The sequence below is a fragment of the Vitis riparia genome, chromosome 13 (assembly GCF_004353265.1).
Source record: "Vitis riparia cultivar Riparia Gloire de Montpellier isolate 1030 chromosome 13, EGFV_Vit.rip_1.0, whole genome shotgun sequence".
Classification (NCBI taxonomy): Eukaryota; Viridiplantae; Streptophyta; class Magnoliopsida; order Vitales; family Vitaceae; genus Vitis; species Vitis riparia.
In genome coordinates, this window is record NC_048443.1 from 23,226,899 (window position 1) to 23,241,098 (window position 14,200).

At 29.5% G+C, this 14,200-nt stretch overlaps 1 protein-coding gene across 1 annotated transcript; it reads right to left on the reverse strand.

Moving 5' to 3' along the window:
* Nucleotides 1–9,457: 9,457 nt before the first annotated feature.
* Nucleotides 9,458–13,582, reverse strand: LOC117928585 (phenylalanine ammonia-lyase G1). Its single transcript, XM_034848504.1, has 2 exons — nt 13,058–13,582; nt 9,458–11,402 (listed from the first exon to the last, which is right to left on the reverse strand). Exons 1-2 carry the CDS (start codon nt 13,477–13,479, stop codon nt 9,653–9,655), a joined length of 2,172 nt encoding a protein of 723 aa, XP_034704395.1. The 5' UTR covers nt 13,480–13,582; the 3' UTR covers nt 9,458–9,652.
* Nucleotides 13,583–14,200: the final 618 nt, after the last annotated feature.

The following is a 14,200-nucleotide window of genomic DNA, read 5'->3' on the forward strand; positions in this document are numbered from 1 at the left end:
TATGATTTTATTTTTTTGGATTTAACTAAATCATAAAAAATAATACTTTTAAGCTACTATTGTTTTAGTGATGATTTAATATACCAAACATAAGTTTTAAGTAAAGGATCAACTATCTTATATTTAGTTATTTAAAAAAAAAATATTAAGGTATTTATTTGATATTTATAAAAATCTTAATCTTCACTTTTGAAAATACATAGAAAAATTTAGGTTTCTAAATGTAGTTATAAAGAATAAGACTAAGGTATAAATAAATAAAATTAAATTATAAAACATAAATAAAATCAAATTATAAGACAATGAGACATTAAGGTGCATATCTCTTTCATTTGAAAAATATCAAAATTTATGATAAAAATGATTGAATTCTTTGAAATAATTTCAAGGGTTTTTGCTACAAAATGATTCAAATTATTGAAAATTTCTAATGGTTTTTCTTTCTTTTTTTATTTCTTTTGAAATTTTCCTTCCAATGTTTAAGAGTATTTAAATTTTTAATAATAATTACCACTAATTACCTTAACTATAATATAATATTTTTCTCTTTGCCCTTCTAATAGATGTCTCAGGCTCAACCACTATTTCATTCATTTATTTTCTATAAGCTGAATCATTCATGTTGGATTAATATTCCTTTTGTGGTTTAATTCTTGTCAAGGATGAAAATATTGGTTTTGATAAATATATCAATAACTCAAGTTTACAGGTATATAAAAAAAATATCATCGGATATTTTGACACAAAATATCGATATGACAAAAATTGATCAAAACTCATAAAAATATTGAGAAAAAACTCTAAAAATGATATAATAAATAATAATAGACATTTTAAAGTTATTTTATTAAATAAAATGATATATGTATGATATAATTTATCATATTTGATAATAATATCATGTGTGTCGATAAAAAAAAAATATGAATTTTATAAGTGTATATTTATTATTAAGTTATATAAGATATTATTTAATAATAATATTGTGATATTTGATTATAATATGTCTAATTTTAAAATATATTTAATATTGAAATTATGATCCATTTAATTTAATTGTATTTAATGATATAAAATAAATGATGATATATGAATTATTTTTTAATATTAAATTAATATATTAATGATATTAATTTTCCCATCCGCATAAAGTTGAAGTCTTGACTGCATTGACTAGTGGTGAAAAATTGGCAAAATGAAGATATACCATCAACATTTTTCAATATTTTAATTCTTGATTCCCAATGAGGCGTATGGGTGAATGGATGGTACATAAGGAAAAAATACTTCACGTACTTGTTTCGATGGATCAACAATACATAACTCAGTTAGATGAAACAAATATCGAGCAATTATGATTTTCAACAAGATACTAGAAACATTTTGTGTGATGATTCTAATATGATTAGTATGTCCAAAAATCTTGTTACTTTTCTTAAGATAAAAACACATTAAAATTAGAGATCATTTTATTTGGGATCTAATAGAAGACAAAGTTATCTCTTTAGAATATATTGTTATTGAATGTGAGTATGTTGATATCATGCATCTAGGTTTAAATTTGTTGGAAAAACTTTAGGTTTTTGTTCTTTGGATTGATGTCATTTATATTGGGTTTAACATCGTCAGTTTAAGGAAATAGTTAATTTAGCATTTGACAAGATATGATAAGATAAGATATGTAAATTTTAGGATATCATATCTCATTTGATATAAAATACATATCTAGAATATGATTTCAATGGGATATGATATGATATTCTAAAGTAGCATATCTCATAGGACATATATATAAATAAAATATTTACACACACACACACATATATATATATATATATATATGAAAGTTTTCTTATATGTAACAATATTCATAATTAAAATATTTAAACTTTATAAATATTTTTTTTTATATTATATTATTTAATATATAAAAATAATTTATATGTACATCTATTAAATAATGCATATATTAATATTATTTTACAATATATTTTATAAATATTTTTTTAGTTCTTCTTTTTTAACCATAAATTTAATTTTATAATAAAAAATTATTTTGCAAAATAAGCAATATAAAAAACATTAAAATAAATTGATAAAAATAAATATATTTATGATACATAGGATATGTATATCTCACATCTTCATTTAGGATTATCGTATACTATATAGAAGAGATACAAAAATAATAATGGATAATATATTTCACAACTTATTTTATATCTTGATTGAACATAAGATATGATAAGTGATGAGATAACTTGTCATATCTCATTACCAATTAAATATGAGATAAAATATAATATCTCATTTTTTTATATTATCTCATATTATATTCGGTCAACCAAATATGATTATAAGGCTAAATGTTGTATATCGTCTAAAAAATCGTCTTAAGTTTGACTCTTATGTAAAATTACAATTCAAGTAAACCATAAAAATCATGTCAATTCATTTACATATTTGAAAAATCATGTTTGATTTTGTTCATAAAATAAATTTTCAAAAGTGAAAAAGACTACCTTCATTGTATTATAAACCTATGTCTTAAAATGAAGAGTGAATTCATCATTTGCAAAAATGAGAATTACCTGTTTGTAGATTCTTACACTGGAAAGCTAAATTTCAATAATTAAGAATCATAGCCTCCACATTATGTCATGTGATCAACTGACATGATCTAATGAAGGATTTGAATCAATTAAATGAATCGTTTAAATCAAATAGTAAGTTGGTTGCTTAGACAGTAATATATTCATTTGATTTTATGATTATCAATATCAATTTCATTTTTAAAATCTTCTAACTTCTGACATGGAAATTAATATGCCTTTAAGATAATTTTGGGAAGCAAGTACATAAATGAAGTCAATTGTATGTGAATTACTCTCACCTTTTATTACTATAATTTCTTAAGTATTAACAAGATTAAATTTTGCAATATGATTGTTTGTCATCCTTGTACTTAGTGTTGTTTTTCACAAGTTTATAAGGTTTCGTAACCATTTTTACATAAATAAAAAAATTAAAAAAAACCCCACATTTCCATCACTAAATGGGAGTTTCAAGCACTCGTGTCATTAGAAGGTCACCTGAAAAACGAAGAGTGTCAAACTCCAAAGGAGTGCTTGAGCGTTCTTTAAGTTGTATCCAATGCTAGGAGCACTTTGTGTAGCATTAAGCTCTCGATCCTACACTCATTTAGTGACTCTCTAAATGCTACCTTTTTGTTCGGTTTTTGCTAATTCAATCTAAGGTAAACACCCAAGATGGAGTAAATTAGATGTTGGTTAATTGTTTGCATCTCAAAATTGTATTTTCATTATTAACCAATCCCCAAATGCAAAGGCTTTAAATTTATAATGTCTAGTAAGTATTGAGTAGTCAAATCCAAAGGAAGTGGTTGAAAAACTAGCTCAAAAAGAAAATTGAGGGAGGTTTTTTGGTATTTTTAGTTGTGAATTTTTGAGGAATGGGGTTGAAAAATTAGGAAATCAAACAAACAAAAAATAGTTAAGGTTCAAGGTTTTTATTTTTTATTTTTTTATTTTATGCATTTTCCCTTATAACACTATTTTGTATAGATATCACACCATAGAATTTTCACTCTGTGCCCATGTCCCTTCTCAAGACACCAAGGACTAATTTGAGTTAAGCTTCATGCTTACAAAATTTGTGACTCTATGATGAACACCACTACAAAAGTTCTCCCCCCTTAGTCAAACTAAGCTTTGATGAATTAAACGAGCATCTAAGTTTACCCTCACCTTAAACCGAAAACTTATTGTTATAATTGAGGATTAGTGTAATAAGAAAATTTCCAAAAACTTGAAATATAAAAATCTAAAAAGGACTTTATCCAAGAAGGAAAACTTTTTATTTTATAAGGATTCTTATAAAATAATTTTAAAGAAATATTTTTAAATCCTTTAAAATAATTTTTCGAAAGGGAACTTTGTTCTCTTAATTTTATTTTCTCAAGTATTATGTTCTTAACCTATATTATTCCAAAATTTAATAAATGATCTATTGGAATCCATTATTTTCAAGAAATAGTTAATGACAATATAAAATAGTTATGACTAGATTTATTTAGTGACATTATATAAATGAAGCTAAATGCCATTATATGAAATAGTTATGACATAATGGAATGTTACATCAACTTCAAATATGAATTCTAAGGAAGCCATTATTTTCCTATGAATCCCAATGTCCCTACTTGAGCTTATATTCTTTGTTAGTAGAAAGTTTGTAGGTTTTATAGAGAATTAAACATTTATGTACATAAGAGCATTTTGATAAAAATGCAAGGTTGCACAAAATTTTAAATTAATTATTTTTTGCTTATGGACATGTCTAATTAATTAATTTAAACCTGATAAGATTAATTAATTAATTAGATCCTAGTGTTGTACATTAAGTGACCTAAACTTAAAATGGACTCGAATTACTTAAACCCACAAAGAGGTCTATATATACCCCGTTAGGGTTTTAGAGTTAGACACACTCTTAACTATTGTTTTTTAGAGAGCTTTCACTCTCCTCTTCCTCAAGAAAGTTATGTAGTCATCCTACACAAGTATCAAATATTAGAGAACGAATGATAGGGAGAAATATCATCATGGTAAACAAGATTGTCTTCTTTGATCAGAATCTTAATCTAAAAACATTTTAATCATAGGTATGTTTTTAGAGCCTTAAATCTACAATTTTGTTTTTAATAGTCAATTTGGCTTCCATTGCATAGATCGAACTTCCCTAAGTTGGTAAAGAGCCTTCAATAATGTAATCAAATTATACTCCATAAGCAACACAAACATTAGTCTTCTTCAATTGGAATCTTAATTTAGGAACATCTAAATCATAAGTATGTTTTTTGAGCCCTGGATCTATAGTTTTGTTTTTAACATTCAATTTGGCTTCCATTGCATAGATCTAGCTTCCTCAAGTTAGTAAAAAACATGCACCAATGATCCAAAAGTTATCCCAATATTAAAAAGCTCAAAATAATAGAAATAGAATTAAATAACGTAATCAAATAACACTTCACAAGTAACACAAACATTTAAGCAAAATCATCAAGAACACTAAACAATAACTCACCAAATATAACTTAATTGAAATTTAGCGTAACAATTTACATCAACCTCATAATTCTCTTCAAAGACACAAAGTTAAAAGAAATTTGAAGAGTGAAGAGTGAAGAAACAATTCTTAATTGTTGATTAGACGATTATATATATATATATATATAGTTCATAATAAAGAAATTGGTGAGAGGTATTTTTGGAATTAAAGAGTAAAGATATGGGACATTGTTTGAATAAAAAAAGTTGACAAATGCCCCATATTTTTATTACTATTGTAGTCTTATAAGAAAAATCTAATTTGCTAACGTAGAAGTTTTCAAAATTGATTAACTCTTATTTAAATTTTTAAACTTTTCTCTTTCATAATTTATTACTAATTATTTATGTAAAAAAACCATACAATTTTTTAATCTCGTGAATTTTACAAATACAAATATAATTAAGTTTCTCAAACAATTCATAAGGAGAAACCGTTCCTCAGATTCTATGTATTCTAAGAATTCATTATTGTTTCAATTGCCACTTCTTGGTTATTGCAAATCATGGGCAATTTGGATTAATATTTTAGGATAGGTATTATCTCTCTTTTTCCCTTTTCAACAAATTGAAATTAAATAATTTAAGTTTTTCTATTTGGTCCTAGTTGCATATTTACAATACAAACTAGGCAATAAGTCGGACTTTTGATTAATTAATATCTCTTTTTTTATCAAGTATTCTTGGTCCATAATTAAAACATTATTTGAAATTTAAAACTTTAAAGATTGGAATATGGAAAATTGATTTCTCTATTTTAATTCTCTTAATTTTTAATTAATAATAATTAACATCATTTAATTATTATAAAATATGAGAATTTGTAGTATTGTAGTAACTTGTCAATATTCATCTATGAGGATATATATCTCTTTGTGACTCTTTACAAAAGGGGAGACCTCTAATAAAAATTCATTGAGTTTTCTTTCAACACTTTATTTTATCTTTCTTGTTTTCTTCTCCTAAAAATTTATTATTTCTCTTTTTCGTTTTGTTCTCCTTCCACTTTATTATTCTACAACATTAATGATGATTATGATGATTTTATAACTTCTATAGTTAGAGAGTGGATGAATTTCCTTATTCATTATAACTTACTTTCCATCAAAATAAAAGTTTAGAAGAAAATAACTTTCTAATGAAACTTGTAGGTTATTAAATCTTATTTATTAGTCATACTAGTGTGGACCAACAAATTTTACAAATGAGCCATACTTTTAACAAAAGGAATATACACATAGACAAATATAAATATAATAATAAATTATCAAAATTAAATTTTGGAACTATAAAGAATTTAAATTATGTAAGAAATATTTGATTAAAAATTATATTAATAATACACATATTTGGAAAAAAAAAAACTTTTATATATTAAAAGTTCAGAAAAAAAAAAAAAAAGGCTTCGGATTATCTTATGAAATATCTAAAATCCAGATTAGTTGTTTCATCGATAAATTCTCTACCCCAAGTTGTGAATGGACTACAAAATTTTGAGAACCACTCTATTTTATATAACACAAATATCATAACCTTCTTTTAAAAGAAGTAAAAAAAAAAAAAAAAAAAAATTAAGAGAGAAAACTTTCTTGATATTTTTTCAACCTTTCATTTTTATTTATATATATATATATATATATATATATATATATATATATATATATATATATAGGGGCAGTTTCAACTCCAAGAAACTATTCCCTCATCTCTCTTTTTGTTGGATTGGGTCGAGTCAACCTTACTTAGGCATCCAAACTCAACTCCAACTAAAAGTTACACATATAATCTTATTTTAGCTTTTTATCCTCGAGTTGAGAAAAAGGGCTTGGTTGCTCGTAGATCTTAAGAGAATGAGCTTTCAAGGATTGGGGAAGATGGGTGGATTATAGAGCTAGGGGCAAATCAAAGGTTTGTCCATTGGGATTGGGCATGGACAAGCCTCGACTGGGCTAACATTGATGAAAAAATTACAAAAGAAAAATATCTCTCATCGTACCATTCATCGGTGTAGGATTAAATATCAGGTCCAGGATTCGAGTAAAATCGACCTTCCCTCTCATCTCAGGGTGAGGCAAGGAATTCAATCAAATGTTCGTTGTTCAATATGTCGGCTGCTCAAGAAGTTGGACTAGCTGATCCTCCAACTCAAGGTGATTCTGTCAAATTTGTAATTTTCAATGCTCTTTTTAATTAAATAACCCACTATATAAATTATTACTACATTAATATAATAATTGAAATTAATTAAAAAAAAAACTAATGGATTTAGGAGTGGCTTCCATTCCTCTTGTTGTGCTCCCAGAAATATCGTTAAGTGTAAGGGTCATATAATTTAGGGAGAATTACCGGATATGGTGGGTTGGATGTGATAATTACTAGGAAGGGTCACTTATCTCAAGAATTTCTATGAGACAATTTTACCCTTAGATATGTTTTCTATATTATCTATAAATAAATTTGAGATTGTCAATAATGCAAGGCCATGCATGATAATAAGTACAATCAATAGTACATTTCTTAGGCTCCAAAAAAATTGTTCACTTTTGAACAATCAATTAATTGTTTAAAAATTTGTTAATTTTTTTTTTCAAAAAATTTGAGATTTTTTAAAGAACCTGGTAAAAATAAAAAATAAAAAATCAATATCTCATAATCAAAAACCACATCTTAAGGTTATTATTTCGTTTTATATATGGAACATACAATTAAAAGCTTTGTTACCATAATAGAATGAATAATTATTTCTCACGAGCACTCATCAATTGAATAATATATAAATATTTAATTGAATAACACACAATTATTCAATAGAATAACATGCAACTATTCATTAGGTAATATAGCAAGTGAAAAAAATTAAAAAATAAATAAATTAAATTATGTTGTAATATATTGTAACGTTAGTATATTTATATTGTAAGTATAATGCATTTATATCGTACTCATATTTTATTACAAATGTTTATTCATACCCTATTGATATTAACACATCGTGTCAATATATTAACATCATTCATATCGTGCATTAAAATTATTTAATAATTTTGTATATTAAAAAAAATTACAAGTCTTGTAAATTCAAATTAGTATTTCATTTGGTTTTAGAAATGATTTATAATATAAGTATGTTATGAAATATTGTATGACCATACAAAATTATTACTTTTATAAAAAAATTCAAAATTTTCTCAATTAGGTTTTATTGTAATGTATTGTAATATAAGTGTATTTATATTATAATTATAATATATTTTTGTTGTACCTGTATTTTATAATAAAGGTAATAATCTTAAAGATCACTTTTTATACCTCATTAATATTCAACACATTAAATGTATTAACATCATCCACTCAATGTAACGAGAAAAAAATAAATAAATATGAAATTTTAAAATAAAAAAAAACACTATGCAAAAGGAAAAAAAAAGATAGAAAAATCATTTAAATTTTTAAAAATTATTTTATTACAAAAAATAAAAATTGATTAAACATTCTCCATCATTTTCTTTTTTTTTTTTTAAATAATCCAAATGAAAAATTAAGCATTTTATTTTCCTTGAATTTAATACAAAAATATAATTTATCAATTTAAAATAAATATATATATGAAAAAATCATCATTTTATTATATAATTATAAAACTTGTTTTTTTCTTAATAAAATTAAAATTTAGAATAAAAATAAAAAAAAATGCCAAAAAAATACATTAAATGTTATTTTGAAAATATTTTTTAGAAGTGTTTTTATTTTAAATAGTAAATTTAAATAATAAATTATATTATCATTATATTTAATAATTGTAGCCGTAAAACCCAAAATTTTGATTTAAAATTTTAACGTGAATAATAACAATAAATGCGAGACACATGTATTATAAATATCTTAATAAAACAAATGAAGTGTTTTAAATGATTTGGATGTTAAAAGTTTTACTTAAAAGACTTTGGTATTTAAGCCACAAAAATTATCAAAAGACACCATCATTCCTAATAATTATCCCATCTAATGCACCTATCCGGTAATTCTCAGACTTGCCCAGCCCCAGCCGACATCCCTTCTTTGTCAGGCCCGTATGATTAAAACTACATCTATGCTAATTTTGTGTACCCTGTGCATTGATAGCAGTAGATGAACAAATCAACATGTCACCAACTTCTGCAGTCGCTAATAAATGACTACTCATTTCGAATCGAAGTGGGGTCGGTGGGATGCTTCTCTCGATATGATTCGAGGTTGGCCAAATGAAGATTTTCGCAATATTTATATATCTATAAATCTATGATGATTCATCTAATATTTCAAAAGTCCACTCATAGACTTTTATCATATATCTAAAATTCTTTGTTTTGATTTTATTACTGAAAACTGAATTTGGTCAAATTACAAAGGAAGATGAAAACACAAACATGAAACGGAATGTTTGATACCACAGTTTTCAAGTACAGAAATGAACAGTAAACCCCATTACAAATGTTGAGGGGAAAAACCATGAAAAACAATATTAAGTGTAGGGAAAGGGGTGTCTAGCAGATTGGGAGAGGAGCTCCATTCCACTCCTTCAAACAATCCAGCAGTGGATCAATGAGCTTCCCTGCACACATAGCTGTGAACACCTTGTCACACTCTTCACCGGGTGATGTAGTCTTCTCTCCTGTAAGGAAACTAGCTCCCAGTTCTTCCCTCACAAACTTGTACAGAGGGTAGGATCTGCAGTCCTTGATTCTGTTGGAAATGGCAGAATTTCCGTTCTCGTAGTCTATTCTTGTGCTCTCTACTTCTTTGGGCAGAAGGGCTTTTAGCTCATCCTCGAAGGCTACGATCTTTTGGAAAATGGAAGTGCTAGAGTTCTTCTCTCTTTCACCATTGATCAGGGCATGCTCGACTAGGACTTGCCTTAGCTTCTGCATTAATGGATAGGTGGAGCTGCAGGGATCATCAATGTATGCGAAAACGTGTTCTCTATCGACAATTTTGAGCAAGTCTTTTTCGCAGAACCTGGAGGGGTGAAGCTCACCATTGAAGCCAATGGTTAGGACTCTCTTGGCCACTTGGCTCACTGTGTTCTTCACTGTGTTCTTGAGATTCTCCTCCAAATGCCTCAGATCAATGGCTTGGGATAAGGCAATCAAGAAAGTGGAGGACATGAGCTTCAATATGTCCACGGCTTCAGCAGTTTTTCTTGAAGAAATGAGTCCCAAGGAGTTCACATCTTGGTTGTGTTGCTCTGCGCTCTGGACATGGTTGGTCACAGGATTAGCAAGGAACTGGAGCTCGGAGCAGTAAGAGGCCATTGCAATCTCGGCACCTTTGAAGCCGTAGTCCAAGCTTGGATTGCGGCCACCCGACAGATTTGAAGGCAACCCATTGTTGTAGAAGTCATTAACAAGCTCGGAGAATTGTGCAAACATGAGCTTTCCGATGGAGGCAATGGCAAGCCTAGTGTTGTCCATGGAAACACCAATTGGGGTCCCTTGGAAATTGCCCCCATGTAGAGCTTTATTCCTTGAAACATCGATCAAGGGATTGTCGTTTACCGAGTTTATCTCCCTTTCAATGGACTTCGTTGCTGCTCTGATCACTTCAATCTGGGGGCCAAGCCACTGGGGAGATGTTCGGAGGGCGTATCGATCTTGTTTAGGCTTCTGGAGAGGGTCCATCTCATGCAACTTCTGAGCTGCTTTAATGTAAGAGCTTCCATCTAGAATGTGTTCCATAATAGCTGCAGCCTCAATTTGGCCGGGATGATGCTTCAATTTATGGGTCAAGTGGTCTGTAAATTCGGGTTTTCCTTGCATGACTTCAGCAAAGAGTGCAGATAGAACTTCCGAAAGGACTGCAAGGATGTTTGCTTCAAAGAGAACCATGGAGGCCATGCCAGACCCAACAGCAGTGCCATTGACTAGAGCAAGCCCCTCCTTGGGCTGCAGTTCAAAGAATCCACCCTTGATTCCTGCAACCCGGAAGGCCTCCTCAGCACTGAGGGGCTCCCCATTGGGCCCGACAGCCTTGCAACTGGACCTCCCAAGTAAAAGCCCAGCAATGTAGGAGAGAGGAACAAGGTCACCGGATGCGCTGATGGTGCCCCGGAGAGGCAAGCAAGGGGTAATGTTGTGGTTGATGAGCTTGGTGATAGCCTCCAATATCTCAAATCTAATGCCCGAGTATCCTTGAAGAAGTGTGTTGATCCTCACCAGCATGGATGCCCTTGTTGCAGAGTGAGGCAGTGTGTGGCAAGATTCCGTCCCGTTTCCGAAAATTCCGGCATTCAAAAACCTGGGATGATCAAATTCCATCAGCTACATTCTTAGCAACATTGAAATGAATACATGATCAACATTTGAATCAGAAAGTGCTCCAGGGAATGGGCTTGATGTCCCAGGTGGGGAAATGCCAATTTGGGCTGGGCTCAGCTTGGTTTAGGTTTGGGCTTGCCAAACCAATTTGATCTTGGCAACTACCACCACTTACCATATATATATATTTCTCTATTTAATAATTTGGTAGGTGGGTCCACTACATTTATTAAGTAGACAATGACACGTGGATGACTTTCGAGCCAGCTAGGAATTTAATAGGGCCATTTTGGTCAATCCAAGACTGTCTTCTAAACAGACCCAAAGCCAAGAAAAGCGGCCAGTATTAATCCATTTATTAATAGTATAGTGACAGAGCCGGCCATGCTAGAGTTAGTTTGGCCGGCCCAACAATAAATTTGGCACAACAACAAAATAATCAATCATATATACATATTTTAGCCCTTATTTGAAATTAATTAAAAGATGAAGTAAATATCAAGCATCTTAGCATATGAAAGTTTTACTACGTGGGAAGTAATGCAAATAACTTTCCACACAATAAGTTGATCCAAAAAAATAAATAAATAATGGCTCGATTTTAAGAATAATTTTATATTTTTTAAAATAAAAAAATCGAAAAACATATTTGATAATCAGAAATTACTTTTTATTTTTTTTTCTATTATCAGAAAATAATTTTTAAAAAAATTGTTTTAAAAATTAATTATACAAATATATAATAATTAAAAATAAAATTACACAAATATAAAATTTATTTTTAAAAATATTAAAAATAGGTTAAAAACAATTTTAGGTTTTCAAATAAAGTTTTATTATATAATAGTTTTTAAAAACTATTCTTAAAATATATATGTATTTTTTTTGAGAACCAAAAACAAGTCCAATATTATCTTTCTCTTTTCGGTCCGCAGTTTCTGAAGCCACAAGTTTTGGGATAAAAGTCTGACGCATTTAGCACTTAGTTGGATGGCAGCTGAATGAGTCATTATCATTTCAAATGACAATATGTCACTTCCTAAAATATTTTAACCGTTTTTTTAACCTCTTATTTCTTTTCCTTTTCATTCAAATTACACACTGAATTTGGTCTTTAATGCTATTGAAATCGACCTTTTGCTTTATTTACAAGCCACCCAAAAGTAGCGTGTCCTATTTATTATATATCTACCCAAAAGCCAGGATAAAAATCTACTGAATCCATAATTTTTATAAGCAAAATATTTTCCTTCTTATTTGGGGTAGCATGTTGTCACCCCCCTCTTATTTTTCATGGTAAAAATTAAATTCACGTCTTCGGGCCCACCTAAATCAAGTGGCTATGCCACCAAGTACCCACCTACTCCAAATTGAAAGAGTCCACCAATGAAATTTCCGGATTTAATCCTCTTTTAATCATAATTAATTATTAGCATAAATAAAAAAGAAAAAAGAAAAAAAAAGAAGAGAGATTTTTCCTTTCATTCTCCTCGTGCTGCTTCTCTGTAGTAGGTAAACAACGTAGGCTCTTGAATAATTTCTATTTATTTTTTAGTATTTTACGATGAATTATTAGTTGGGATAAAATTTAAAGCTAGCATTATTGTTGGAACGGTGAAAGATATCGGAAATTACCTGATGAGCTCCTTTTGGAGGGCTCCGCCTTGTTTGGTTCTTCTGTGAGAGGTAGCACCGAAACCTGTGGTCACGCCGTAGCTGTCTGTACCATTGTTCATGCTGTCCATGACCCAGTCACTGCTGGCCTTTACTCCCTCTCTCGCCCCCTCCGACAGCTCCACCGTCACCCCAGTATCGCGGGAGGCCACCGCGGCCACCTGAGATATTGTGAGCGTCTCACCGCCCAGCTGCACCACCTGCCTCCGGTACTCCTCCACCATCCGCTTCACCTCATCCAGGTGACTCCCCTTAAGGGACTCCGCCGCCATGTTCCAGTTGAGGGGATCGGCAGCAGCTTTAGTACCAGTGCCTCCCATGCAAAAGCTCTCAATGGAGGCCTTCCCATTTGTGTGGCAGTGGTTTCCATTTGAAAGTTCCATTTGATGATGAGTGGCTGTGTTTGGCGGTGGGGAAAGTGTAAGGGAAAATGGAGGGGAGGAGAGATAGGAAAATTTCAATGAGGGGTGTGGGATTGAGATTTTCCTGAGTCCGGTCACCCACTTTTGGGGTGTTTAAATAGAGCGGGTGCCATCGTTTTGAGTGTTGGGTGGGCATGCCTATTTCCAATGGGGTTAGTTGAAATCTGCACATGGCCGTTGGATCTTCATGCTCCTTATCCGTTAAGATCACGCCACGTTTCCAACATGTATCGCTTCCCTTCACACTAAAATCCTGCTCCCCTTGGGTTGGGTTGGTGGAGGGATTTTGACGGAAATCATGACGTCATCCTTCTCGTGACCGTGCGAAATACCACAAAATTACTTAAATGCTCCTGATATAATTTAACCAGTTTGGTTATATCCATATGTTATAAAATTATTTTTTATTATTATTATTATTTTATATTACTTATTTTACAAAATAAAAAATTTTCATTAAAATTAGATCTATGGTTAAAAGAGAAGAACTAAAAAATTATTTATAAAATAAATATTAATATATGTACTATCTAAAATAAATATATAATATACTAAAATAATTATTTATAAATTTTAAATAGTTTAAACATAAATACTATTAAATATAAAAAAATTTTATATTTTTTAATAACGTATATTGAAATATAATATAATTTTCATCTTAATTAATTACCACAAATAA

What these genes read in the sequence shown, in the direction of transcription:
- LOC117928585 (XM_034848504.1), bottom strand. Translation starts at nt 13,479, where the DNA reads ATGGAACTTTCAAATGGAAACCACTGCCACACAAATGGGAAGGCCTCC. An exon ending in CTCCAAAAGGAGCTCATCAG is followed by an intron (nt 11,403 to 13,057) that starts GTAATTTCCGAT and finishes TGATCATCCCAG; the next exon opens with GTTTTTGAATGCCGGAATTT.